Below are 27,681 nucleotides of genomic sequence, written 5' to 3'. Positions count from 1 at the left end.
GTTGCTCGATGAAATGATGGAGCATTACGAATTCCAGAACTCTTCTTGCAGAAACCGTTCGATTTGGAAGATATCAAACGGTCTTTCGAAATTATAGCTATTACTATAACGCTTTGAAGTGAAAAAAAATCAATCGAATAAAGCGTGTCCCAATAAGTAGCACGCTTAAGAAACATTCCTTTGCAAAAGAAATAGCATCTCTGGCCTCCAGTTCTTAGCTTGCTCGATCCAATTGGTGAACTCCATATCTTCATATTTGTTGTTGAAAGAAAGTTTTGTGTCGATTAGTCCAAATAGAGATGAGGATATTGATCGGTGAGAGTAAAGTAACCGTATTATCCATTTGTCAAGTTTTTGTGCATTAATGTACGATGGATGCTCATTCCCTCAGCTATATCGAATTGAACTAAATTTCCTCCCAAAAACACAAGAGATTATCAGGAGAATGAAGGAACTGCATGACATCAAACGACATAACTAGATGCCATATAGGTAAAAACACAAGGAACTATTGGAATGAGATAGTCCTACCAACCTTCTTCCTCTAAGTTTCAGTACAGGATGTCTGTAAACAAATGCGAAGGGATATGATTTCTCGATGAAAATAAGCAGGGGTAGTTCCTATAAATTTTATTCGACATCGATCATAAATTTTTTTTCGAAATCGACCTCCCTTCCAAGACACAGCCTTTGGAAGACGATGACGACTTGACAGTTTTTAATTTTTTTACTGGTTCTGAAAAACACCGAGTCATAAAACTATACATAATATGAAGCACTAAGTAGATGTTACTCACACAATTTTTTAGATCTCATAACTTTATTATGTGGGTCTATGAGGCAGAGAGTTAATGCATTTATTTTAGCGGGAGGTAGTGATTCTATGGAACATTTATACGATGAAATGAAATGGACAGTGATCAGAACTGCTTGTAAGTTTTTATTTATTCCGAGAAAAGTATCGAGTGTATCGAAATAATGCAAGAGACTTTTTTTTCCACAATCAAATGGGAAACCATAAGAGAAATGTATTTTTCGAAAATCTATCCCACAAAAACAATTTCTGAAGGAAAATCATAAGGGGTTCCTATTTTCAACCCCTAATAATAAAGTTATGAGATCTAAAGAAATTGTGTGAGTAACATCTACTTAGTGCTTCATATTATGTATAGTTGGTATAGGCTGCACCTTGGAAAGGAGGTCGATTTGAAAAAAAAAATTATAGGAACTACCCCTACTTATTTTCATCGAGGAATCATCTCCCTAAGTCCTTCGCATTTGTTCACAGAAAATTATAGTGAGATGAAGAAATGAAATTTTGCCGAGGAATTTTTCAAATAGAGATTCACCTGAAAATCATTTTCTCACCAATCCCCCATAGCATCATTGAGTATCACTCAATGGGTTTAATACTCAATGATTCATTCATTCATTCACTGCTGTATCCCGTTACCGGGAATAAATCTACAAAAAGAAGAAGAAGAAAAAAAAATGATAGTATCTAAGTCTCCGAATAAAATCTTTTTTCTCATGCATATTTTTTTATGATAATATTCAAATGAAAAGTTGTGGTGAAAAATAAAAATGAGTTTCACACCTCTGTAGCCATGGGGGATGAATCAAAAATTGTGTACTAGGCGCATTTGTGTTTAACAAATGCGACTGTAAAATTTTATTTGTTGTGATTTCGAACTCAGTGAATTCACTTTACATTATTTTGAGTAGTTTAAAATAACGAATATAAAGGATTTGAAATGACAGTATTTTTTCATTGAATTCTACATAATGGGAGTTATGAACGATTGATCCAGTCGGATAAACCAGAACAAATTATCTTCGCCGATTCATCCCATGTGAATTGAAATTCACCTTGTCGAGATCTTATCCATTTCCGTAGCCCATAATGTAATCTCGCTTCAATTCATTTCGCAATAAATTATTTCCTATTCATCAGTGTTCAAGACGAAATACATAATAGCCACGCTCATTCACAAAACAATATTCAAATTTATCGGAAGGCCAAACGTTCCTTGACATTCCACGTTGTGTGACGAGGCAGATTTTACCCCGCCACGAAAAGGAAATTTCTCTACCGATACTTTCTTAATAGGACCTGACAATCGAAGTATTTCGGAAGAAAACCGTTAAATTATCATAGGGGGGATTTACCGATTGATTTCATGTCATTGTTTTCCACCGACCAGTCCCATATTTGTAGCGGAGACCGAATATATCTTGTTTTCAGAATTCATATATTTAAGAATTCTTTCCGTTGAACCGTACTTTTTCTGACTCGAAAAAGGTCTTTCAACTTGTTCCGTTTTTCCTTCTCTTCAATTGTTTCTGTCTCTTTCCGAGCCCGTTGATTTACCGAACAATTTGAGTTTATCCAATGGGGGACTGAGTTACCCATGGTGGGGACAATTTTCCGGGGTACCTACTTCTTCGAGTTCCGTCGCTGAAGGTCAAGATCAGTATGAATCGTTGTTGAGAGTTGAACGAGTGAGGTGATTGTCAAGTGAAAACCGTACTTACGAGACACAAAGGAATTTCTAAGGCAAGTGATATTTGAAATTATTACCGCTTCATTGCACCTTTATGGAATAATATTCTCTCTAGACTTGTGCTTGGCTGAAAACCGTGAGCTAACCATTTCCTGCTGTATATAGCTTTCCGTTACCGTAGGGTAGCGTTTGGGCCCCAGGAGGACGTTGGGCCCCCCTGATTTTTCCGATTCCTGAATATTTGACCGTTTCATCCCGATTTCCAACCGTTTGAATTATAGTTATAGGTTAGATTCGCCGAGCATAGAGTTGGGATTTCATAACCGTCAAATACCCTCACCGCCGGACTCTGTGGCCGCTGTTTGACAGCCAGCCAGCTTGAGGTCACCGAGAGAGAGAGAGAGACCGAAGGACACCGGATCATAGACAAACCACCGAGACAGAGATAGAGGGCGTACCCCGGTGAACTGGTGTTTTCAAATTTCGACCTGACTGAATTCCGTTGATTATTTTTAAAACCGTTCGTACTTTTCATTCAATTGTGTCTTGCCTTAGTTGAAATATTTTTCCGAAACCGTGCATGTTTCTTTGCACTCAGTTTAATTGAAACTTGACTTACTTCCGTATATTTTTCCGAAACTGTTTCTTTGCACTTAGTTTAATTGAAACTTGACTTACTTCCGTATATTTTTCCGAAACTGTGCATGTTTCTTTGCACGTAGTTTAGTTGAGACTTGACTTACTTCCGTATATTTCCGAAACCGTCCATTTTCCTGAAGTGAAATTTTGCCAGCCGTCCAGCGCCGACCAGACACAGCCGTTGACGTCCACAATTTAGTGTACCTGTCTATTTTCTTTTGTGTACAGTTATTTTAATAGAAATAAATAGCTGAATATTTGTTTTTGTTGCCAATTATTTTGCCAGTGAGAGTCTATTTATTAAATCAGTTTCATCTAAGAGTTTAGTTAGAAGAGGTAAGTACTCTTTCTGACGCCTAAAGACCGTTGAAAAGCAGACACTTAGAAGACGCTACCACCCTAGTCTTCATCGATACCCTTCTCCACTGATACTCAAGTCTACCCGGGCTCTCCAACTCTTTGGGGATTCTGTGAGAGACGTGGGGTTTGACTGATTGCCCCACTGGCGCCCGAGCAACCGTAAGGAGCTGCCAGAGTACGAAAAGTCTATCACATCTGGCGCCCGAGCAGGGACTTCTGCTGTTCTGTGTGTAGTTCCTGTTACCGTAACCGTACCGTTTTCTTTAAATACTCTTCACTGGCAAATTGGTAACCGTTCTTTGTTTCTTGTATATATCCATAGAGTGCATATTGTAAATATTTCTTCTGAGTTTGTGGTGCCGTAAAAATGGATGTCAACCGACTGAAAAGTGACGAACTTACGTGGGAGTTAGAGGCAAGAGGCTGCACCGTGGGACACACCGTTCAGGAGAAAAGAGCTCAACTGAGAAGGGCCATCCATTCCGACATACCGTTCATTCCAAGAGATGAAATTGACCAGGCACAGGAAATTGGGGTTTGTGGTGCCAAGTTGTTCGACTTGATGGGAGAGATATGTGAGTTCGATTTTAATAATAGAGACAATGAGTTGCAGCGCATTAGGAGCCGGCTACTGCACGTTCAAGGCCGTCTGAGAAGTCTATCTCCGGAAGCTGTCAGTCTGCTTCACAAGAAAACCGAGCTGGAGCACTCTCTGAAGATGGCTATGAGATTGCTGGAGAATACTCACTGGTTAGGTGGTATTCCAGAGAACCTGTCAGCCGGCACACCGTCGCTGATTGACCAGGAATTACCGGACTGCGCATCTAGACTTGGTCCAGGTCTGATTCCGTGCTCAACCACCGTTGGAGAAGCAGACTTGTTGAACTTGGGAGAGGATTGTGACATATCCCGACCGAACACTCATGATGACCGGCTGCAGCAGAACCGACAAGAAGTTTGCAGATTATTAACCGAACAAATTGAACGTACTTTTTTGCAGAAACAACCTTCATACCACCGACCGCCCGCCGATATCCTCCCATTTACCGTTGAACAAGCACTGCCAACCGACCGAACCAGTGAGGAAAACAGACCGCTAATAACATCTCCTGAGTCGAGGCGATTAGCGAGGGAGTTTGCCGAATCAACCAGGAGAGTTTCATTTGCCTCATCTCCTACCGATACCGCTGGGATGAGAGAAGTAAGAAGCGAAGTACCGACGACCAAGGAAGCCGAACTGACGACCGAATACCCGCCGATGAAACCGCCGAAAACCACCGACCATTCCATCGTTCCTACCGTTCCTGTGTGGAAATGGAACCTGACGTTCGATGGGTCAACCAGTGTGACCTCATTCCTGGAGGAGGCTGAGTATCTTGCCGAGGCTAGAAAGGTGAGCCACGAACAGTTATTCGAGTCAATATACGAGCTGTTACGTAGGGATGCAAGAGACTGGTACATTCCCCGGAGAGGCACCTTCACCGACTGGACCGATTTCAAGGAACAACTCCGAGAGGCCTTTCTTCCTCCCGACTACGAGGACATCCTTTTGGAGGAAATCAAGAAACGCACTCAAGGAACCGATGAACGACTCTTGTCGTATGTAACTCGAATGCAAAATCTGTTTCAGAAGCTGACCGTAAAGCGACCGACCGAGGAAGAACAGGTGAATATCATCCGACGACGTTTACTGCCAGAACTGCAAACCGCCCTGGCCTTCCAACCGACTTCAACCATAGAAGAACTGCTCCGAAAAGGAAAAGTTTTTGAATTGGTCAAATGGCAAACCGCTAACTATGCTTCGCCACCGATCCAAAAGAGTCTCATCAACGAACCGCATCTTACCTTCCGAAATCCCTCACCGAAGGTCCAACCGATCGGAATGCACCTCAGCACACTGTCCGAACCGTCCGATAAACCGAAACTTGTCCAAAACTCTACAGCACGTCAGAGACAAGATGAACTGAAGAATACCGTCCGACCGCCAACTGAAACCCAGTGCTGGAGATGTGGTGGTAAAGGCCATCTCCGAACACAGTGTATATCGAAACCGATACTTTTCTGCTCTCGATGTGGTAAGAAGGGTGTAATGTCCAGAGATTGTCAGTGTCCGTTACCGAGGAACTCCCCAAAACCGGGGATCCGTCAGTTCCAATCAACCCCATCCCCGGTTACTCCGAAGAAAACCCTTTGTGATAACCGTCCTATAATTACTGTTCTTATAGGAGACAAGGAGTTCCAGGCACTATTGGACACCGGATCAACCAGGTCCTTCATCAGCAGTGAAGTGGCTGCTCACTGCAAGGCCGCTGGAATAACACCGAATTATGTTAGAGACGTTACCACCACCGTCGCTAACGGAAGTTCTATCCCGATTAAGGAAATGTACACAGCACAGGTTCAGGTTGGATCGGAAAATATTGAGGCTACGTGGTTGTTAGTTTCAGATTTGCCGATCAGTGTAGTACTGGGAATGGATGTACTGGGAGCACACGACTTCTCCATCAATCTCCAAACCGCCGAATGCTTTCTGAATGGCAGGTCCCTAAAGGACAAGCCCATGACGCAGGAAGAGCAGAATCAGTTACCGTCACCGTTACCGTTACCGTTACCGTCACCGTTACCGCTACCGTTACCGACCGAAGGAACCATATGCCTGACCGAGGACAATGTAAGTTGCTCATGGTACAGGAGGAAATTGGCAGAAGTAAAATCGAATCCTACAGCGTTTCCTGACTACAGGATAGTGTCAGGAAAATTATACCGCCATTTTTGCGATTCCGATGATTTTACAGAGCCAGAATTGGGAAATCCCTGGAAGTTATGTGTTCCGAAAGATGACCGAAGAGAAGTCCTTCTCGAAAACCACGACCGACCGACCGCTGGACACTTGGGAATAGCAGAAACCAAATTTCGCATAGCCCGCAGCTACTATTGGCCAGGAATGTTCCGAGAAATTGCCCAATATGTCCGAAAATGTAGCAAGTGTCACCGATACAAGGTTTCACAGCAGAAACCGGCAAGGAATCATTCCTATGTGGTGGAAGAACCTTGTAAAAAGGACAGATTCTCCAAACGGATGGAAGTTAGGCCCATGAGAACAACTGTCCAAAGAGGTGTGTACCAGGCTTCCAAGGAAGATGAAGTGAATTCCCCAAAGCAGGAGTCAACCGAAGACCCCAGAGCATTCTTGAACTTTGATAGGGAAATGCGTTCACCGAACGCCAAATTTTCTACCGAGATTGCTATCAAGGAGGGAGAGGATCACACCGAACCGGATACCGAACCGCCAGTTGCTTACCATGTAAATAACCGTAACCGATTTACCGAAACTTTCAAATTTGTCCGAACTAGATTAACACGAGCCTTCGTCCAGCAAAGTCACTATAACCTACGTCGTAAGGACTGGCGTCATAGGATTGGAGACCAAGTGTACCGAAGAGGGCATTCCTTATCTTCTGCAGTAGAAGGAGTTGCCGCCAAGTTGACTCCGAAATACTCCGGACCGTATACCGTTGTAGGCATAGTCTCTCCTGTGGTGTATGACATCAAGGATGGCAGTGGTAAGGTTGTCAGACACATCCACATAAAGGACCTGAAATCCCCTGTGATTGAAAGGTATATGCCGTTAAGAACCTGACCGAATAATTTTCCAATTTGAAAATCCGAGAAGGCTAAGTCTTCTTACCGACATCAGGTCATGAAATGACGCCGAGTTCAATAACCCCGCAGCTTTCACAGGCTGAAACCGACATTTAGAAATACCGCAACGATACCCAGGGGGGTTAAAAAAAAAAAAAATAAAACTTCGTTTTATTTTTTTTGCCGACGAAGGAGGGGGATGTGACGAGGCAGATTTTACCCCGCCACGAAAAGGAAATTTCTCTACCGATACTTTCTTAATAGGACCTGACAATCGAAGTATTTCGGAAGAAAACCGTTAAATTATCATAGGGGGGATTTACCGATTGATTTCATGTCATTGTTTTCCACCGACCAGTCCCATATTTGTAGCGGAGACCGAATATATCTTGTTTTCAGAATTCATATATTTAAGAATTCTTTCCGTTGAACCGTACTTTTTCTGACTCGAAAAAGGTCTTTCAACTTGTTCCGTTTTTCCTTCTCTTCAATTGTTTCTGTCTCTTTCCGAGCCCGTTGATTTACCGAACAATTTGAGTTTATCCAATGGGGGACTGAGTTACCCATGGTGGGGACAATTTTCCGGGGTACCTACTTCTTCGAGTTCCGTCGCTGAAGGTCAAGATCAGTATGAATCGTTGTTGAGAGTTGAACGAGTGAGGTGATTGTCAAGTGAAAACCGTACTTACGAGACACAAAGGAATTTCTAAGGCAAGTGATATTTGAAATTATTACCGCTTCATTGCACCTTTATGGAATAATATTCTCTCTAGACTTGTGCTTGGCTGAAAACCGTGAGCTAACCATTTCCTGCTGTATATAGCTTTCCGTTACCGTAGGGTAGCGTTTGGGCCCCAGGAGGACGTTGGGCCCCCCTGATTTTTCCGATTCCTGAATATTTGACCGTTTCATCCCGATTTCCAACCGTTTGAATTATAGTTATAGGTTAGATTCGCCGAGCATAGAGTTGGGATTTCATAACCGTCAAATACCCTCACCGCCGGACTCTGTGGCCGCTGTTTGACAGCCAGCCAGCTTGAGGTCACCGAGAGAGAGAGAGAGACCGAAGGACACCGGATCATAGACAAACCACCGAGACAGAGATAGAGGGCGTACCCCGGTGAACTGGTGTTTTCAAATTTCGACCTGACTGAATTCCGTTGATTATTTTTAAAACCGTTCGTACTTTTCATTCAATTGTGTCTTGCCTTAGTTGAAATATTTTTCCGAAACCGTGCATGTTTCTTTGCACTCAGTTTAATTGAAACTTGACTTACTTCCGTATATTTTTCCGAAACTGTTTCTTTGCACTTAGTTTAATTGAAACTTGACTTACTTCCGTATATTTTTCCGAAACTGTGCATGTTTCTTTGCACGTAGTTTAGTTGAGACTTGACTTACTTCCGTATATTTCCGAAACCGTCCATTTTCCTGAAGTGAAATTTTGCCAGCCGTCCAGCGCCGACCAGACACAGCCGTTGACGTCCACAATTTAGTGTACCTGTCTATTTTCTTTTGTGTACAGTTATTTTAATAGAAATAAATAGCTGAATATTTGTTTTTGTTGCCAATTATTTTGCCAGTGAGAGTCTATTTATTAAATCAGTTTCATCTAAGAGTTTAGTTAGAAGAGGTAAGTACTCTTTCTGACGCCTAAAGACCGTTGAAAAGCAGACACTTAGAAGACGCTACCACCCTAGTCTTCATCGATACCCTTCTCCACTGATACTCAAGTCTACCCGGGCTCTCCAACTCTTTGGGGATTCTGTGAGAGACGTGGGGTTTGACTGATTGCCCCACTGGCGCCCGAGCAACCGTAAGGAGCTGCCAGAGTACGAAAAGTCTATCACAGTTGAGATGATGAAACAGCTCACCTGGAAATCGATTCTCATACAGGGTGTATTTGAAGGTGAGATTTTTTTCAACAGAAGGTAGAAAACTGGTCAAAATGAAACGTTTCACGAAAAATCACCTATACAAAACTTTCAAAATGACAAAGTTGAAAAAAAATTGAAAATGATTACTGAGATAGATTCTAATAGAACTTTAGACCGTTTGTTGGCTGAATTATCGCGAAGCAGTGGGAAAAAACTTATCTCCTGATTCGACCATGTGGTATCGTTTAGGATATTGGCTCGTTCGATATTTACGTGGTAGTGAAAAGGAAAACTTATGATTAACGAATTGTTCTCATTATTTTTCAGTAACTTACACTATTTTATGAAATGGCTCCTTTCGATACCAACTAACAGAAGAGACTTAGGACACAAGTGTAAAAAATAGAATAATACTTCAAAAACTCACCAATGAAATTCGTCTAAATTATTCACGAATTTTTTCACAATGTAGATCACAATCTTCTTATCCGAACACTCCAACAATCATCGTAAAAATGGGATGAAATGAGGAAACATCAAGCACCTTTTCAACATAACTAACATAAGCACTTTCAAGAAACTGCCTCGATTTTCTACATTTTTTTCCACCCTAAATTGAAATTCAATAAAATTTTGTCGAACTTCTAGGGGTTGTATCTCAGCCATCTTGGATATTTTATATAGACAATTTTTGGCGAAATGACTTATTTTGATGAGTTCTACCTTATGTCCAAAAAAGCCTCATCTTTGAAAACACCCTGTATAGGTTGTTTGGAGAAGGATCTGCTGATCTGAAAAATGTACTTTCTATAGAGGTAAGTAATGGGTCTTTCAAAATTGCCATTAGGAAAACTGAAGCTTTATTTTTCTTTCTGCAAAAGATACTGCTAAATCCATAATTCTCATCTTAAATCCTTTACTTGGTTCATATTCAATGAAATATGAATATAATGTTCCAAATTCACTGTTATGGCTCAATTATTCCATGGAAAAATAGCTTGAATTGGTGGATGATAATGGTTCTTCAGTAATATGTTGAGCATATACCACCAATTCAGCACCAGAGTATTTCCTTGAAAAGATTAAGGAAGAATTCGAACCGAAAATATTTTCAAGGTTGCTGAGTAATAGGAATTATTCCGCACTGTTCCCATTTCGTAAATTACACTGTCAAAACACACGCCTTTGAATATGTATTTCCTGTTTTGAGTCTTGTTAACGATTGTTTCTCTCAGATGATGGGGAATTATTACGCTCCTAATTTTCTTGACTAATAGATCGGGTTGTCTTGAAATGAAACGGTAATAACGCTGAGCATCTACTGCTTTACAAATTTGTACCTTCAACCATCCGAAATAAGTTTTTTTGAATCCAATCTTTGACTTCGTTTGATCATCAAAAAGAAGCTGGATAACAATCGTATAAAGGAGATCATATAAGGTGAGGTTAGGTTTCGTCATCAGTCTACTGGAATACGATGATGTATTGATATCTAGTTAGCCTAGACCAGTTCCATGCATAAAAAAAATATTGCGTTAACGAACAATAACTCATTAGAAGTGTCAATGTGAAGTTTGAGGTCAAAAAAGTAAACCATAGTTATGCAATAAATTAAAAGAAAGATCTCCACCGAAATTGTGAAAATCGAAAAATTGGAGAATCGAACCATCATCACTACCTGTATTTGAAAGGGTTAAGAGGTAAGAAAATATCGATGCAGTTCATGACATGATTTTATCAGACCGTCGAATTGGGCTAAAACGCGTATCTGAAGCAGTGAATATTCCATACGAAAGCGTTCATCATATAGTTAACGTCCATTTGGACATGAGAAAAATTGTTGCAAAATGGATCCACAAATGTTTGAATGTTGACCAAAAGCGTGCAAGGGTAGAAACATCGCGTTCGATCTGTGCTCGATTTGAAAACGATTCAGACTTTTTAAACCGAATTGTTACTATTCATGAGTTTTTTGGGTACATTTCTACTATCCAGAAACAAAGCATCAATTGATAGAATGGCGACACTCTGGTTCTCCAAGACCTAAGAAGTTGAGTGTCCAAAAATCTGGTGGAAAAGTTCTTGCTAAATTTTTTTTGGATTGCCATGGAGTAATCATGATTGATTTTTTGGATAAGGGTAGAACAATAACCGGAGATTACTATTCGACATTACTGAACACTCTACGGAAAAAAATTAAAGAGAAAAGACGCGGAAAGCCATCCAAAGGTGTTTTGTTTTTGCAGGACAACCCCCTGCACAAAAATCTCATGTTGCCATGCAAAAAATTCAAGATTTAGGGTTTGAATTACTAGAATATAATAAAAGCTGTGAATGTCTGGTTTGCAGAGCAAGAAGAAACATTTTTTTTTGAAAGGTCTAGAGACGTTGCAGGTTCGCTGTAATAAATATATCCAATTAAGAGGAGAATATGTTGAGTAATAAAATATTTTGATATTGAAATTTTGTTTGGTTCTATAGTATGCTAAGAATTTTTCAATATATTATTATCCTCGTACTGAAAAATTTTCCGAATAAAAAAACTTTTATTTCCAAAAGGAAGTGTTTTATGAAACGTTTTTCCTTGTTATCATTCATGTCATTACCGTCCCTTCTCCGTTTCTACCCCCATCGTAAGACCTATATTTTTACAAACACACATACGTAACCTAAATATGTCACTTCCCAAAATATCACGATACAATAAATGTCCTAATTTAACTGTGAAATTTAAATGTTGTTGTCTCAACGGTGCATCCTAGACAACATCAAAGAATTGAATATCTTTGACAACGTTATACAGTTTTGGGATTTCAACTATTCTTTATGTTATGAAATTAACTAGGCATAAACTGAATACCTAGGCACCTATCATCCTGAAATTATCCATGAAGTTCATGGATTCTGCAGCTTAGTATAACACCGATATCTTGTTTGTGCAGAAATTTCAAAATTATTAATATTCAATTTTGTAGTGAACGATTCATAATTTACTCTTCTCTGTAGGCGAAATATTCAGGGTATTGAATGGGCAGCACTACTGTATTCCGCATTAATTATATGTGTGCCCCGCTGTTGATAATTCGTGATTAAATAAAATATAATTATAGTGATTATCTATTCCATGAAATTTGATTGAATTGGATTAAAAATTATATCTTACTGAAGAACCATTGAACCAAAATGTTTCGGTTATTCATCAACAGATTTAATTGATTATCGTGATGTAGCAGGAGAGTTGTTTGATTCATTTGATGAATATTAGATGTGAATATATCAATTCGGAAAAGAAAAAAAGTTTTTTGAATATAGCAGAATGAGTAGGTAGGTATAGTTCTGGATGATCTGCAGCGAATACAATAATATTGTTAGGTAGATACAGGGTGACAATTTGAAAACTTGCCAGGTTAATTATGTCGCGATAAGGATGTTTTCAGAGAAAATGCCGGAACAGGTTATTTTTCATTTGTAGGGGGACATATTTTGAGCAGAATTGTAAGCCGAAATCTCCTCAACCCTAGTTGTAGGGCCTATCTCCCCTAAATTCTTAATAAGGAATAGGGGGTGAGATTTACCTCAATCGAAAGATCACTTGTCCCTCTACATGAATACTATGGTTTGCAAATTTTATTGAGTCCTTGAAGTAGTTACAGGGGCTGACAATTTGAAAACTTGCCAGGCCAATTATGTCTCGACAATGTTGTTCCAATTGAGGAATAGCTCATCCTCTATTCCCTTTAACGGGAACTACACCTAAGATTGAGGAGATTTTGGCTAACAATTCTGCCAGAAACATGTTCCCCTCCGAATAAAAATTGACCTGTTCCGGCATTTTCTCTGAAAACATCCTTGTCGGGACATAATTGGCCTGGCAAGTTTTCACTTGCCAGCCCCTGTAACAACTTCAAGGACTCAATGAAAATTTGCGAACCATAGTATTCATGTAGAGGGTCAAGTGATCTTTCAATTGAGTTATAGCTCACCCCCTATTTTCTATTGAGAATTTAGGGCTGATAGTTCCTACACCTAGGGTTGAGAAGATTTCGACAATTCTGCTCAAAATATGTCCCCCTACAAATAGAAATTCACCTGTTCCGGCATTTTCTCTGAAATAATCCATGTCGCGACATAATTCGACTGGCAAGTTTTCAAATTGTCACCCTGTATAATATGCATGTCAAGGAACCGATTAGCTGTTCTGTCAGCGCCGTTTCGACAATTTTATTTGGCTTTCTTTGGCGTCAAAACAATGAACAGTTCAATAACTTTCATAGAGGGTGGTCCAACGAAAACTTAACACTTCGATTTTCCGACATTAAAATGAAAATGTGGAAAATCGCTAGCACCCGTCAAGTTCTGATTCGAGGGAGATCAACTTATCCGCTATTTTCATCCCCGTAACTTCAACAACCTAATGAATGTGAGCACAACCCCTTGATTTTGAATAGAAGTGAGGTGTATTGCGATAACTAATTTTGAAGATCGTGGCAAGTACTTGAGATTTTCAACTAGTGGAGTTGCTCTTTCAGAATATGTATCACATTTTCATCTACGGTTAGTTTTATTGGAGGAAAAATTACTCTAACGGTGACAATCGAAAATTTTCGAAAAAGATGGAATCAATTTCATGATCGTCAAGACCGAACGGCTGCATCGAGGTCCATAAAATCTTCAGATTTTCAACTAGAGGAGTTGCTGTTTCAGAATATGTAACACATTTTCATCTACAGTTAGTTTTATTGAGAGAAAAATTACTTTAACGGTGACTATCGAAGAATTTCCAAAAAGATGGAATCAATTAAATGATCGTCAAGACTGAACGGCTGCAACGAGCTCCATAAAATCTTCAGCTTTTCAACTAGAGAAGTTGCTCTTTCAGAATATGTATAATAGTTCCATCTACGGTTAGGAACTGCTGCATCGACCTCCATAAAATCTTGAGATTTTCAACTGGAGCAGTTGCTCTTTCAGAATATGTATCACATTTTCATCTACGGTTAGTTTTATTGAGAGAAAAATTAATCTAACGGTGACTATCGAAAGATTTCCAAAAAGATGGAATCAATTAAATGATCGTCAAGACTGAACGGCTGCAACGAGCTCCATAAAATCTTCAGCTTTTCAACTAGAGAAGTTGCTCTTTCAGAATATGTATAATAGTTCCATCTACGGTTAGGAACTGCTGCATCGACCTCCATAAAATCTCGAGATTTTCAACTGGAGCAGTTGCTCTTTCAGAATATGTATCACATTTTCATCTACGGTTAGTTTTATTGAGAGAAAAATTAATCTAACGGTGACTATCGAAAGATTTCCAAAAAGATGGAATCAATTAAATGATCGTCAAGACCGAAAGGCTGCATCGAGCTCCATAAAATCTTCAGATTTTTAACTAGAGGAGTTGCTCTTTCAGACTGTTTATCAAATTTCCATCTACGGTTAGTTTTATTGGGAGAAAAATTACTCTAGTTGATGGCATTATTAGTTTATTGAAAAAAGGCGACATGAATGGCACATTCATTTTCCTCTGTCTCGTTGGGTTAAAGAGTTGTAGTTCAGGTATCACCAATTTTGCCTGTACATGCGAATATTAAATTTCGAAGAAAAACCTGTGGTTTCCTACAGGTGCTGGAAACCCGCCTATGACATTCTGACAAATAAATATGGTGAGAATTTTGTGCCATTGTGTGCAAATTTGAGCAATAAAAAATCTTAATGCCCGAATATTTTTCGAGATATTTACACTTTTCCGATGTCCAACTTGACGCTGAAACCCTCTTATGGAAATTTGATAAATAAATATTGGAATATCTCGAAAAATATACCGACACAATTTTCTTTCTTATGGAACAAATTGGAAAAAATTAACATAATATTTTTTTGTCGAAATTCCATAGGCGGCTCTCAGCGGCTAATTGGATATCCATCAGAAAAGTTGACATAACTCGGAAAACATACGAATACAAAATTTTGTTATGCGGCACAAATTGACACAAAATAGGCACAAATTTATCATAATATTTTTTTGTCGAGATTCCATAGACGGGTCTCAGCGGCTAGTTGGATATCCATCAGAAAAGTTTACATACCTCGGAAAACAACGAGCAAAAAATTTTGTTATACGGCACAAATTGACACAAAATAGGCACAAATTTATCATAATATTTTTCTGTCGAGATTCCATAGGCGGGTCTCAGCGGCTAATTGGATATCCATCAGAAAAGTTGACATAACTCGGAAAACATACGAGTAAAAAAATTTGTTATACGGCACAAATTGACACAAAATAGGCACAAATTTATCATAATATTTTTTTGTCGAAATTTTAGGTGGGTCTCAGTGGCTAGTTGGATACGCATCGGAAAAGTTTGACTAGGCTTTATCCTTCGCCTATATCCCACTGGCAAAAGGTAATTTTCTTCAATGTCTTCTTGTTGTACAGAATGCAGAGGTCTCTAGAGAGTTTTTTTTTTATGCTGGATGGTTTGTTAGGTCATCACCTCGGAAAATCTTTGCCACTTCCGGATGCAATGTGTTGCTATGGAAATATCGTCACTTCTTTGAAATTTTAGCTATAACTTCGACACTTCTTCGCCGATGTTGAATTTTTCGCACAATTCTAAGTCTTCACGCAGCTTGTCAAACTTACTTTTTTTAAGCTCTTTTTGTAGTACAGGGTGTGAATAAAAGAAAGCGAAAAATTTATCCTCATATTTTCAGCTGGGCATAAAAAAACAGTTATGGTTTTACAAAATTTTTTTTATGTTGGATGGATTGTGAGATCAAACTCAGGACATTTCCTGGATACGTTGGGTTGCTATTTAAATACCGATATTTCCTTTTCTTTCTAAGAAAAACCACTCAAAATCAAACATTCGCAAATTTCAAAGAAAATGTTGAGAAAAGTATCAGTAGATAAGAAGCCTTCTTCTATAAGTACCCAGATCTCACAATATGTTTTAAAATCACCATGATTGTTTATTTGAATGAAGAAATGCTGTTCGGTACACACAGTCGACTCCGACATGTTTCCATTCGAGTATCCTTCCATTAATTGATTTCGAAGTGCTCTTCCGAGAAAAAACCAATTTACACTTCGCACTGCAGTTGGAATGTTCGAGCCGACTACTGAGACGTCTTGTATTACTTTCTGTTCAGTCAGAGAAGATTGGTACAAACATAAAAATTTAACGGGTTCATTAAATATTTGTTGCTGGATGATGCTGTTAAGTGCAGACGTCTCCGCAAATATTTACTTTCGCCGGCCATCGACTTTCGACTTCATTTCATTTCAATTTAATTATGCGCTTCGAAAGATGTGATTCATTGTTTATCAGCGAAAATTTTATTTCTAGTGTTTGCTGAGGAGAAGATTCAATATCTGGTCCGAATTGAATGAAATACATAATTCGAATAATTGATGTTTAATTTCTGAAACTTTGGAGGATTGCAAATAACAGTGCTCTCATTTGACATTTTTCCCTTTTTAAGCAAAGAGAATTTTGATCATTTCTCAGTGTTCTGCTTTTCTTTTTGTTTTCTCTACTGGATGAAATTTATATTTGATAAAATCTAATGTTTTTTCACGGTAACAAACAGAATTTTATAATTTGAAAGATAATTTCGTTCGAATCCGAAGGCTGGGAAAGGAAAATGTTTTAGCATTCTTTGATCAGCTTTCAGAGGCGTAGGAAGGGGGGTGCGGAGGGGGAGGATCGTCCCGTGTGCCAGCTCTGTGGGGGTGACAAAAATGTATCTCAAGAGGCTTATATTTGATTAGGACGTCTAAGTCGGATCAATTTTAGATATAGTTTACGTACGATCGCTAAAATTGTAGGTGAAGTACAATTATCTATTATCATAGAAAGCGTATAATGGCTACTAAGCGAGAGGCGGAACAGTGAGCAAAGAATACGATCGCGTCGAGAAGGAAACATGAAGTATGGGCTGAATAGAGTAGTAGCGGCGAGTGTCCGGGTGGAGTGATTTATGACTCATTATGTTTCCACTGCGCCTGCCTCTTCCAGTGTCAGAACCTAAATTCAACTGCAATAATACTCAAGCCTCATTTACTCGTTTATGTTTTTTTTTGTTTGTTTTATTTTATTTATCGTATAGAAATAAAATATTGAATCAGTGGTCCAGATTACTCTACTTCTTCAATCTGGCAGCTATTTAGGAATTTGGGTGAGTAAAAGTATGAGTTATATTTTCCCATGCGTTTTGATAGTTCGAAATGGGACAGAATGAGGGGCAGAGGTAGGTAATCTACATATCCACAGTTTCGTAAGTTAGAGAAGTCCGAGCTGTTGAGAAGTAGCAGGAGGACTGACAAGGTGGAGTGCTCACTATAAAGCTGTTAAGCCTGTTCTCAAAAGTTTCAAGAAAATTGCCGATATACCATTGAGGAACTTTGTGACCCTTCAGAAAGTATCCACACTGGAAGAGCAGCTCAAACTTTATTAACTGCAGAATGTAATTTTTCATTCTTTAGCTATTTGAGTCTATGGAATAGTGTCCTAGAAGAAAAAAGGCTTTTAAATTTTTCATTCTTATGAGGCACTTTTCAACACTTATTCCTACAGTGTCGAAAAGTGCCTCATCAAAATGAGAAGTTTAATGGCCTTTTTGATTGAAAACAGGGAAATTTTTGTGGAAAAGGCAATGGAATTTGCGAAAGGTATCTGTGACGAGATGGAAATTCCTACCGCCAAAAGAAGAACCTTCAGGAGAAAGGAATCTATATTTATTTCAACAAGAAATAAACACTCATTGCCAAGCCATGGAAGTGATATCACTCAGGTTTGCTATCTTGGAGGCCAAGAACTTGCTGAAGAGTTCAGAAACTGAATTGCTGGAATTAGTCGGTAGTCTAGTTGTGAATTATGAAGAAATGTCTCCAGAAGACATGTTGAAAGAAATCCCACGTCTGAGGAAGTTTCAATGTGGCTAACGTTCCTGAAGAAGAAGCTCTGAAGTGGAGTTCTTTGAGACTACTGCAGTTTATTGTCGAATATGAGCTTCCAGATTCTGTTCCAGATTTAACATCAGCACTTTGGGTTTACCAAGCTTATCAAAAGTAATCTTAGATCTACTATGAGCCAAGCTCGACTCTCTTCGCTTGCTTGGCTATTTTATCTAATTTAAATAATGGTGTAGCCAGAAGGATCGACTTTGATGAGACTATTTCCCAGTTTGAAGTTCTCAAAGAAAAGATACTGATAAATAATTCGTTGAGTTTGTGCAAAAAACCTGATTCTTTCATTGAAATATTTCGCATTTTTCCTTTCACTCCTCTGTTCCCATGTTTCAAACACTTCAAATAAATACTAGTAATTATGATAACAAACAAAAAGGCTCAACAATGTTATGTAATGTTAGGAGGCGACAAGTTGAAATTCCGCCCCGGGTGTCGCAAGAGCTTGATACGCCTCTGTCAGCTTTAGCGTATAGCTCATTTGATTAATTTGAAAAGATATATAGGTTGTCAATTTGAAAAATCCCACCCTTGATATCTGGGCCCACATGCAAAATTAGAAAAATGCAGAAAACTCTATTTCGTAGTGGAACAATTTATACGGCTGGTTTCAATCAATCTGTATAAACCCTATGATCGTGAGAACAGTCACCTCTAAAACCTAAAATGGGGAGTGGGGTTAAGTTCTAGAGTCTAGAAGTAATTCCATTACCTTTTCAAAAATGCCATACACTGGACTTCGTTTTCCAGGACTTATTGTTACTTGAAAATTGAAATAAAAGACCAAGTATTTGCGATAGCAAGAGTTGCAATGAAACTATAAAAGATTTTCAAATTATTGTTAATTATATATTATATAATTCAGCCCTTACGTTTTGGAAAACTTCAACTTGATTTACTCAGCATGCTGTGCTTCTTTCAATTCTTCTATATCTCGAAATCTCGAGGCTGTGTTTTATACACAACCAATTTTGAATAACCCCAGAGCAAAATAGTGAAGATTTCAAGTCTGCGGGGAGCGTGGTAGCCACTGGATTGCCTCTCATCTACCAATCTATTTCTCTTGGAAGTGATCTGTGAGCCCTTGCCTCAATAAATTTAAAATCATATTTCCATCCTTATGCTCCCACAAGAAGACCTCATTCATTCATCATTTGCAACAGAAATGGATTGGCAGAATAGAGCCATAATTGAATGACCTCCACGCTCTCCAGACTTTACATTTTCACCTCTGGGGACATTTAAAGTCAGTTTTATAGATTAAATCCGAATGTAGGAGTAGGTACACACAGAATGCCGAAAAATTAATTAGAAGTTCATCAAAAGGTAAAAGCCGATTTTGAATAAAAGTTTTATGTTTGTCTACAGAATAATGGACATCCTGAAAATCTTTCATAGTAATAATTTTTTCACTATTTTCATTTTTCATTGAAACCCTGCCTATTGTAACTAATCTACACACTCTTTTTGATTTTTCGGAACTGATAACAAAAGAGATCATTATCGTTTGGTACTGCTGAAAAGGTATTCGAATTACCTTTGAAACAAGGTGTCACCCAACAGGGGGGGTTCAGAAATAGCAACGGAAATATCGTTTGAAAATAGAGTAAATAGAAAACAAGCAAACGACATAGACAAACCAGACTTAAATAACATTAATAGAAGAGGACCCAATACTGAACCCTGATGAACTCCAAGGCCAGTGTGACAACTCTCAGAAAAACTATCGCCTAATTGTGAATGAAAAAAAGACCAGCTGCAAAAACGTTCTTATCTGAACATTCAAACACTGATTGCAAAAACTTGCTACTTTTTGAGACTAGTAAACACTTCTGAAACCATGTTTTACAGAATCTATAATGTTAACAAGTTCAGATAACTCATCCTTTTTTCGATTCACTCTCAGAATGATTATAGGGCGTTAATTCAGTTAGGTCCCTTTTTTTAAATAGGACTGACTGGCCAGAGACTTCTTTAGGGCATTCAGTAACTTCGTTGCTGTGACATAATCTTTGATTAGACAGGCAAAATACTCATTGGACACCTCTTTTGCAAATGTTGTTCTTTCATTAAAACGACCACAAGATATTATTCCTTCTTGGTGCAACACTTCTGAGTATGTATATTTCAAAACATTTAAATAAGAACTGTTGAATAGTTGAAATTTTTTTATAATTTAGGGTGTACCTACTAGCTGCAAGTATCTAATTCTAAGATGAACGAATCAACATAGTAGTAGACAGAATTACAGATTCATTAATTTTTTCTATCTGGATGGATTATGCATTATGCGCTCTCACTTATGCAGTTCTTCATAGCGAAAATTCGACGATAGTGATCTTTGTGTTCTATGTCTCTTGCTTTGGTTGTTAGATTTTCTCAGAGTTAAAAGATCATATTAGTTTTGTTTGTTCTTATTGGCAATTTGTCTGGGGTGGCTTTCCCCAAACTTACTCTTTGACCTCAATTCATTGCGCGTTTGATATTTCCACTTCCTACTTCCTCGCCCAGAGCATGAACAAATCGAATATATCAGATTTTCTTTTAAGATAACTTATACATTATATTTTCACTTTGTATTCTTATGATGAAAACATAAAAGTACTTTGCTCCAGTTCATCCACTACTTTAGCAGTAAACTTTGCGACTACATCGATTTTATATTCATATAGCCTGAAAAGTTGACCTACATATTTTTATGGTTCCATTCGAAAGTTCTGGAAATATTCATAGATAAATTACGCAAATGTCACTCATATCATGTCAGTTTCATGAAATTTTTATTATTTCTGTTTATATTAATAATGGTTGATAAATTCACGAATGCCAACCGCAGAATATGCAAAAGAAAGGCAAATTTTAATTGCGCAGACGCTGTAAGTAGGATTGCCAGTGAGATAGCAGCGAAAGCTGCTAACGATGCACGCTTGGCCCAGTGCGGACGCTGTGACTGTTGTCATGAAAAAATATGTTCGGCAAAGCAGCAAATGGCCGAAAAGTCTGTCGAAGCTGCTCGAATGGCTCAATCAAATCTCGCCAGTAAGCTGGCTTTAGTAAATGAGTTATCGGAAGAAAAAGAAACTGTTAGAGGTATACTCCGCGAACTAATGCTAAGTAGGAAACAACTAGAAGATGCAATTAATAAAGAAATTGAAGCTATAGCTAAAGCTACAACATTGAAGAATTTATTGGATAAGGCTTTGCAGTTGGCAAGTGAAGTAGCGGTTAATTCAGATTTTGTAATTTCTAGTTTGTCCAATGACATTAAATCCATCAACACGCTTCTCGAGTTTCAGAATAAGCAATGTCAGAAATTGTGCCATAAGGAACATGTTGCGAAAATGGATGTAGAATTCACTAGAATAGCCGAGAAAAAAGCTGTTTTAGCGGCTACAAATGCAAAAAACAATGCTTTTAGAACGAAAAGACACGAAGTGGATCCAAATTGAAACTGTGTGAACCTTGAGTAAATTTTCAAATTATTTGTAGGAATAAAACCATATCAGTTTCGTCACAGTAGGAAGCGTAAATCATTCAAAATAGTGACTTTTATTGATGACATTGTCAAAACCGAAAATGCTATTCCGATATCTTTTTTACATTGTCTCGCTTTACGAATTGGAGTTTCGCGTTGCAGTCGCTGTTCCTGTGTTACCTTTATCGAATAAGGAAGATAAAAGAGAATGCTGTGCTGACAGGATGAATGCCATATCCAGCAACATAGCAATAAAAGCTGCCGAGGAAGCAAAAGCTGCACAGTATGCGCAAATACCTGCAGCCTGTCAAGCCGCCCATCAGGTGAAGGAGCAACTTGCTGAAAAAGCTATAGAGGCTGCGAAGGCTGCGCAAGCAGCTCTAGTCGGAAAAGTAGCTCTGGTAGAAGAATTATCCAGAGAACAAGAAGCCGTAAAGATAGTATTACAGGAGGAAGTAAACAGTAAGCTTCAGTTGGAGCATGCAATCAACGAGGGAATGAAAGCATTAGCTGCGGTCAAAACTTTACTCAATGTCATAACATCGGGTTTGAAATTAGCCGAAACAACGGCACAGAATGCAGACTGTGCAGTGAGAGGTGTAGATCGGGATCTGCAAGAAAAGAATATTTTATTGCAACAAGCACTACGTGCTGTTGAAATATTAACTAGAGAGGAGGCTATGGCAAGGAATGATTTGGACACAACGAAGTGTGCTGTGAGAAGAGCTATGCAGGCTGCTGCAGCAGCAAAGGCAAATGCAATGAGGAATAAGCGACAGTCAAGCGAGAACACGCCACACGTAGTGAAAAATGCTTGAGCGTCAGCATGGGAAAAGTTCTTCGTGTTTAGTTGCAAGTCAAAAATATATGAATTTTTTAAGAATATGTACTTATATACTTTTAATCTATAGCTTTGTTTGTGATTTACATGTGAATATTGAATATATTTTAAGAATATATAATTTTTTTTCATCGAATGACTCATATGGACAGTGTGCGGTCCAGATTCAAAATTAATTAAATTTTTATCATTCAATTATATTTTCGAACGTTGTTTTATTAACAACGATTCTCTACTTTGATACTTGCTAAGCACTTTCATGGAGCATGTTAGTTTTCGAAAGGAGAAGATATAAAGCGAAATTTGCTCGAGATACTGCATTCATCCAATAATTCACACGCAAACCAATACACACATCATAAGTAAATGCTAAAACTATATAAAATACATGAACGAAGTATACTGAGAAGAGACAAAATGGGAGAATATTTAAAACATATAGGTCAAACTCTTAAATAATATTATTCATCCAGTAGTGAAGAAAACATGGATTTATTTCATTTTAAGTTATTATCTCATTAGAGGTAGAATATCTAAGTAGTATGCCGAATATCGTTCACTTACCATATACAGGGTGAGTTTTCAACTTGTATCGGGGTTTATTATTGTTAATGAAGGAATGACTAGGTAAGAGAACAAGTAAATGAATTGTTTCAAAACCGCCTTCATTCTTAATTTAATAAGTCTACGTGATGCATGCATGCAAGACTTGAGAGATACTAGTTTTAGTGTAGCACTAAGATTCCAGAGCAGTTGTGTTGATTTACCGGTTAAACCATTAAACTTAATTTTGCCAAATCAAAACTGCAATACTTTCATTGACAGGTATCATCATGCAGAAATCAAAGATTATAAAGTAGAATTTTTTTTTTTTTGGTGTAGCCGGGGGAAAATCTACAAAACAAACGAACACACCCTCTCCTGAGGGGGAACAGTGTGGGGATTCTCACTCTCTGGGCTCGAGACCTACTAAAAACCCTTAACTGCTTCTTCATAGGTTCCGGGCATTTTGCCTATTAACCAGTTGACTCTTATGGTTTCTGGACTCTCACACGATCATAGTCGTGTTGATAGTTGTATGCTGCCTATAGCTTTTATAGGTTAAGCTCTTCTTTGGTTACATTTAAATCCTAAACTGATCTCTCGGTCTTCGGTGGTAGGTTCTTGACCTTCTAGCTTCTTCCGTTGGATCGTAGTCGACTAATCTTCGTAGTTCCTCATTTGGATGTTGTTTGGCATTGTCGAATATCCTTTCCGCCTTTCTCTTCATAAATTCTGTAACTGGTTCCCATTCCCAGTCCTTGTAGATTTGTTTGTTCCTAACAAACCAGGGTACATCCATCGCCATTCTAAGGAGTTTATTCTCAGTGGCCTGTATTTTCTTGATGTGGGTCTTGGCTGCGAAGCCCCATGCCGCCGATCCATATGTGAGTTGTGGTCGCGCAATAGTTTTAATCATCGTCAACTTGATATCCTTATTCATATGACTTCTTCTGCCTATGAGCGGATAAAGTTTACTCATTGCGGCTTTTGTTTCATCAACAGAACATTTGATGTGGTTTTTCCATGTAAGTCCTCTGTCAGGCGTCACTCCTAGGTAAGTTGCTTCATTTCTCCATTCAACCTCTTCTCCATCAACTTCAAGGTTTTCTTCCATCCTCAATCTTCTCTTTTGCAGTAATTTTGCTTGAGTCTTTCCTCCATTGATTTGGATTTTCCTTTTGATGCACCATTTGAGTAATTCATCTATGGCTTCCTGCAGTCTCTGGTGTATGATCTCTGGGCGTCGATGTCTGAACGCTATTCCTGTGTCATCTGCGTACAAGGTGAGCATATTTCTAGCATTTTTCGGGATATCATAAACGTATATTACGTAAAGCAGAGGTCCAAGTACCGATCCTTGAGGCACTCCCCCTTCCAATTGTCTGGTTTGAGAGGTTGCTCCATCTATTTTCACATAAAAGTTTCTATTACTCAGATAGTTCCTTATAATCTTGCATAGCTTGGTCGAATATCCTGCTTTTTACATCTTGTAGATTAGGCCTGCGTGCCATACTCTATCAAAAGCTCTCTCGATATCCATCAGAACTAATCCTGTGGCCTGTTTGGTCTGCATTCCTTCGGTGACATACTCTATGAGCCGTAGTAATTGGAGTTCAGTCGAATGTTCTCGTCGAAATCCGAATTGTTCGGGTGGAATTATCTTCAACATTTCTGTTTCCTCATTCAGCCTTTTGGCGAAAACCCTCTCGATCATTTTTCCTAGTGCTGATAGTAGGCTGATTGGTCTATAATTTTGAGGAAATTTCCGTTCCTTTCCAGGCTTGTTGAAAACTATCATTTCTGCAGTTTTCCATCTCTTTGGGTAGTATTCGGTTCTCATCACTCCGTTTGTTATATTCATCAAGGCTGCTATCCCTTTTCTAGGCAATTTCTTTAACATATAATTCGTTATCCTATCTTCTCCCGGTGTTTTCCGGTTTTTCAGTTTCATTATGATCTCTTTGATTTATGTTGGTGAAGCCGGTTTGGGAATGATTTCGGTTTCCGGTGGTTCCATCATCAGTTCTTCGTTTGCCTCCACTTCTTCTTCTAGATCTTCATTGTCATCATCATTTCTGTAATTTATTCTGGCTTCTCTATCAATTGTGTCGGCAAGTGCTTCGGCTTTTTCAAGTCTCGTATATATCATTCCGTTTGCTCCATGCAGTGGAGGTATAACTGTCTGTTCTCGTCGTAAGTTTTTTTGCATTTTCCAAGCCGAGTGATCTATTGTATTCAGTTCCCTTAATCTCTGGTGCTATCTGTTATTAAGCAGTTCTGTTAAAGCATTTTTCAATATCTGACTATGCTTATTCAGTTTCTTCTTGTCTTCTTCTCTTTTCCTTGTTCTGTAGGTTTTTCTGAGTCTTCTGTTCTTTTTTATAAGTTCCCTTGGCGTATCTCCATGTGAATGTTTCGGAATTGGTTTCCTTATTCTCTTGGTGCTTTCTTCCTAGGCTTCTTTTATTTGATTTTCCAATTTTTCAACTGCTTCATCTAATTCATCCCGGGTGTTTATTTGCGGAATTTCCGTGATTTTCTCCTGAAGTAAATTCTTATTTTTCTCCCAGTCTGTGCGATCCTTGGTTTGTGTCTCTTCTTCGTTTCTTGGGCCATGTCCCACTAAGAATTCTATGGGATTGTGTTCTGAAGTTCCGTCTTCTATTGTATCAATGCTGATTTCTTCAGTGATGTCTTTCATTACGACAATGTCCAGTACATCGGATAGTCCATTTACTCTTGGTTTGTAGGTCGGTATATCAGGTCCTATCACAACTGCATTAAGTTTTTCAGCATAAATCTTCAGTCTTATTCCGTTGGTATTTTCCACTTTACTATTCCATTTCTGCGATTTGCAGTTAAGATCACCAATTATGATTTTAGGGTGTCTTCCTTCTAGTAGCATTTTTAGATCCTCTTCCAGCATGCCCTTATCCGGTGATTTATAAGTTGAAATAATCTTCACTTGTCCTCGATTGATATTCACAATAATCGATATTGCTTCTACTTCTTGACCATTGAATATTTGGTCGAAATGGTGATCCATATTCCTTCTAGCCAGTATAGCAACGCCACCTGTGCTGTTAGGTCTATCATTTCTGTAGATATCGTAATTGGGAAATGCTATCCGAACGTTGGGGTTAAGTCTTGTTTCTTGGAGAGCTATGACATCCGGTCTCTTCTCTTCAATCAGTTCTTCGAATTCTGGTCTGCAGGCTCTCAATCCTTCGACGTTCCAAGAGACGATTATGAGATTGTTCTTTATCGTCGTATCAACCATTAAATATTCTTAAAAATTTGCTGCATCTTCTTCTCAATCTCTTTCTCCATATTCTGCATCATCGTGCTGAGGAGATTTTTCGTGAACTTATCCAGTTCCTCAGTGATTCCAGAAATTCCTTTTCTGGTTTCGGCTTTTTTGACGGTTTTTGCTTTTTCGGTCTTTTTCTCTGGTTTCTTCGTCTCTTTGACTACTTCGGTTGCAGTTTCCTGGGGTTTCTTTACTTCCCAAGAGTTTTGGGCTAGCTTCGGAGTATTTTGTGTTGGCTTCGAGCTGGTTTGGTTCGATCTTGGCGATCTCTTGGTCTTTTTAGTGACCAATTTCCATTCGCTACATCCCTTGTAGCTGGCTGGATGTCCTTGCTCTCCACAGAGAACACAAGAAGCATTTCGCTCCTCGTTCTCTCTGGTAAGCGTACACCCCTTGGAGCTGTGATTACCGGAGCATTTCACGCACCTCCATGAAAAAGTGCACTTACTTTGGGCATGTCCATATCGCTGACAGCGATAACATTGTCCAGGCCGGGCCGTCCTTCTCGTAGGTTCAACAACACAGTTCATGTTGTAGAGCCTTCTCACCTCGAAGATACCCTTATTCTGGGTTTTAACCAGCAATAAGGGCATCGGCTGTTTTGTTTTATTTGAGGTCATCCTTATGACCTCAGCATCGACGATCCCTTGATCCTTGAGGTCGTCAAGGATCGTCGGGATATCTGCATCCAGCGGTAGGTATCTCACTACCGCGTAAATTTTCTTTTCCTCCTCTCGTTGGAGAGTGTAAAACTCTCTGTTGATTTTGTGGAAGAATTCAGTCATCCTTCGATGATCTTGTGGGGTTTGTGGGACGACCCTAATTCCGTCCTTCACAGTTGTCGCTCTGATGTAGTTAATGCCGTTTCGCATTAACGCGTTTGAAATTGACGTCCATTCGGACGTACCTCTCATATTAATTCGAGGCCATTCGCAGAAACATAAGAAATATTGTCCGATTTCAGATGGCAAATTTCAACGAGGTTTTTGAATGTTTTGATTCTCGTACCGCCTTTTGTTTATCGAGCTCGTTCTACGGCCGTTTTCAATAAACCTATCTATCCATCGTTTTTTACTGACGATTGGTTACCATTGGTAATCATTCTAAAATATATCTACAGAAAGATCATAGAAATGAAATCACATGCATTTTCTATCTTCAGTAACTGAAACAATGGGTTTATTGAAAACGGCCGCTAGTTGCTGATTATTTTTTCTTGATGAAAATCTCTTAAATCTCGTTAAAAAGTTATTGCGTGGTGAAGAACTGTCGATCAAATAAAATAGATTGAGTTTTATTACTAAGGAAAATAGAGAGGTAAGTATTGAAACTTAACATGTGACTCGGTTATTCATTGGTTTTTATTTTCAGTGCTTCGAAGTGGACTAAATTTTCAAGGCGTAAAGGCAATGATTTCAACAAATACTACTGAATATGAAGTGCAGTGAACATTTTATTACAAGCCAATTGAAAACTCTTCATCCACGTAAATTGTTGTATTCAGGAAGCATCC

The 27,681-nt window shown here is 38.7% G+C and overlaps 2 protein-coding genes across 3 annotated transcripts in view; both read left to right on the top strand.

The window, feature by feature from the left end:
* The window catches only part of LOC123309618, a 71,629-nt gene that overhangs the window by 8,437 nt on the left and 35,511 nt on the right, over positions 1–27,681 (top strand). The window lies entirely within an intron of this gene.
* On the top strand, positions 20,776–22,433 carry LOC123309617. The gene has a single exon (XM_044892817.1). The coding sequence runs from the start codon at positions 21,555–21,557 to the stop codon at positions 22,290–22,292; it is 738 nt and encodes a 245-aa protein (XP_044748752.1). The 5' UTR covers positions 20,776–21,554; the 3' UTR covers positions 22,293–22,433.

The sequence above is a fragment of the Coccinella septempunctata genome, chromosome 3 (assembly GCF_907165205.1).
Source record: "Coccinella septempunctata chromosome 3, icCocSept1.1, whole genome shotgun sequence".
In the NCBI taxonomy this organism is placed as follows: domain Eukaryota; kingdom Metazoa; phylum Arthropoda; class Insecta; order Coleoptera; family Coccinellidae; genus Coccinella; species Coccinella septempunctata.
This window is presented reverse-complemented; position numbering and strand designations above follow the sequence as displayed.

What these genes read in the sequence shown, in the direction of transcription:
- LOC123309617 (XM_044892817.1), top strand. Translation starts at nt 21,555, where the DNA reads ATGACATTGTCAAAACCGAAAATGCTATTCCGATATCTTTTTTACATT.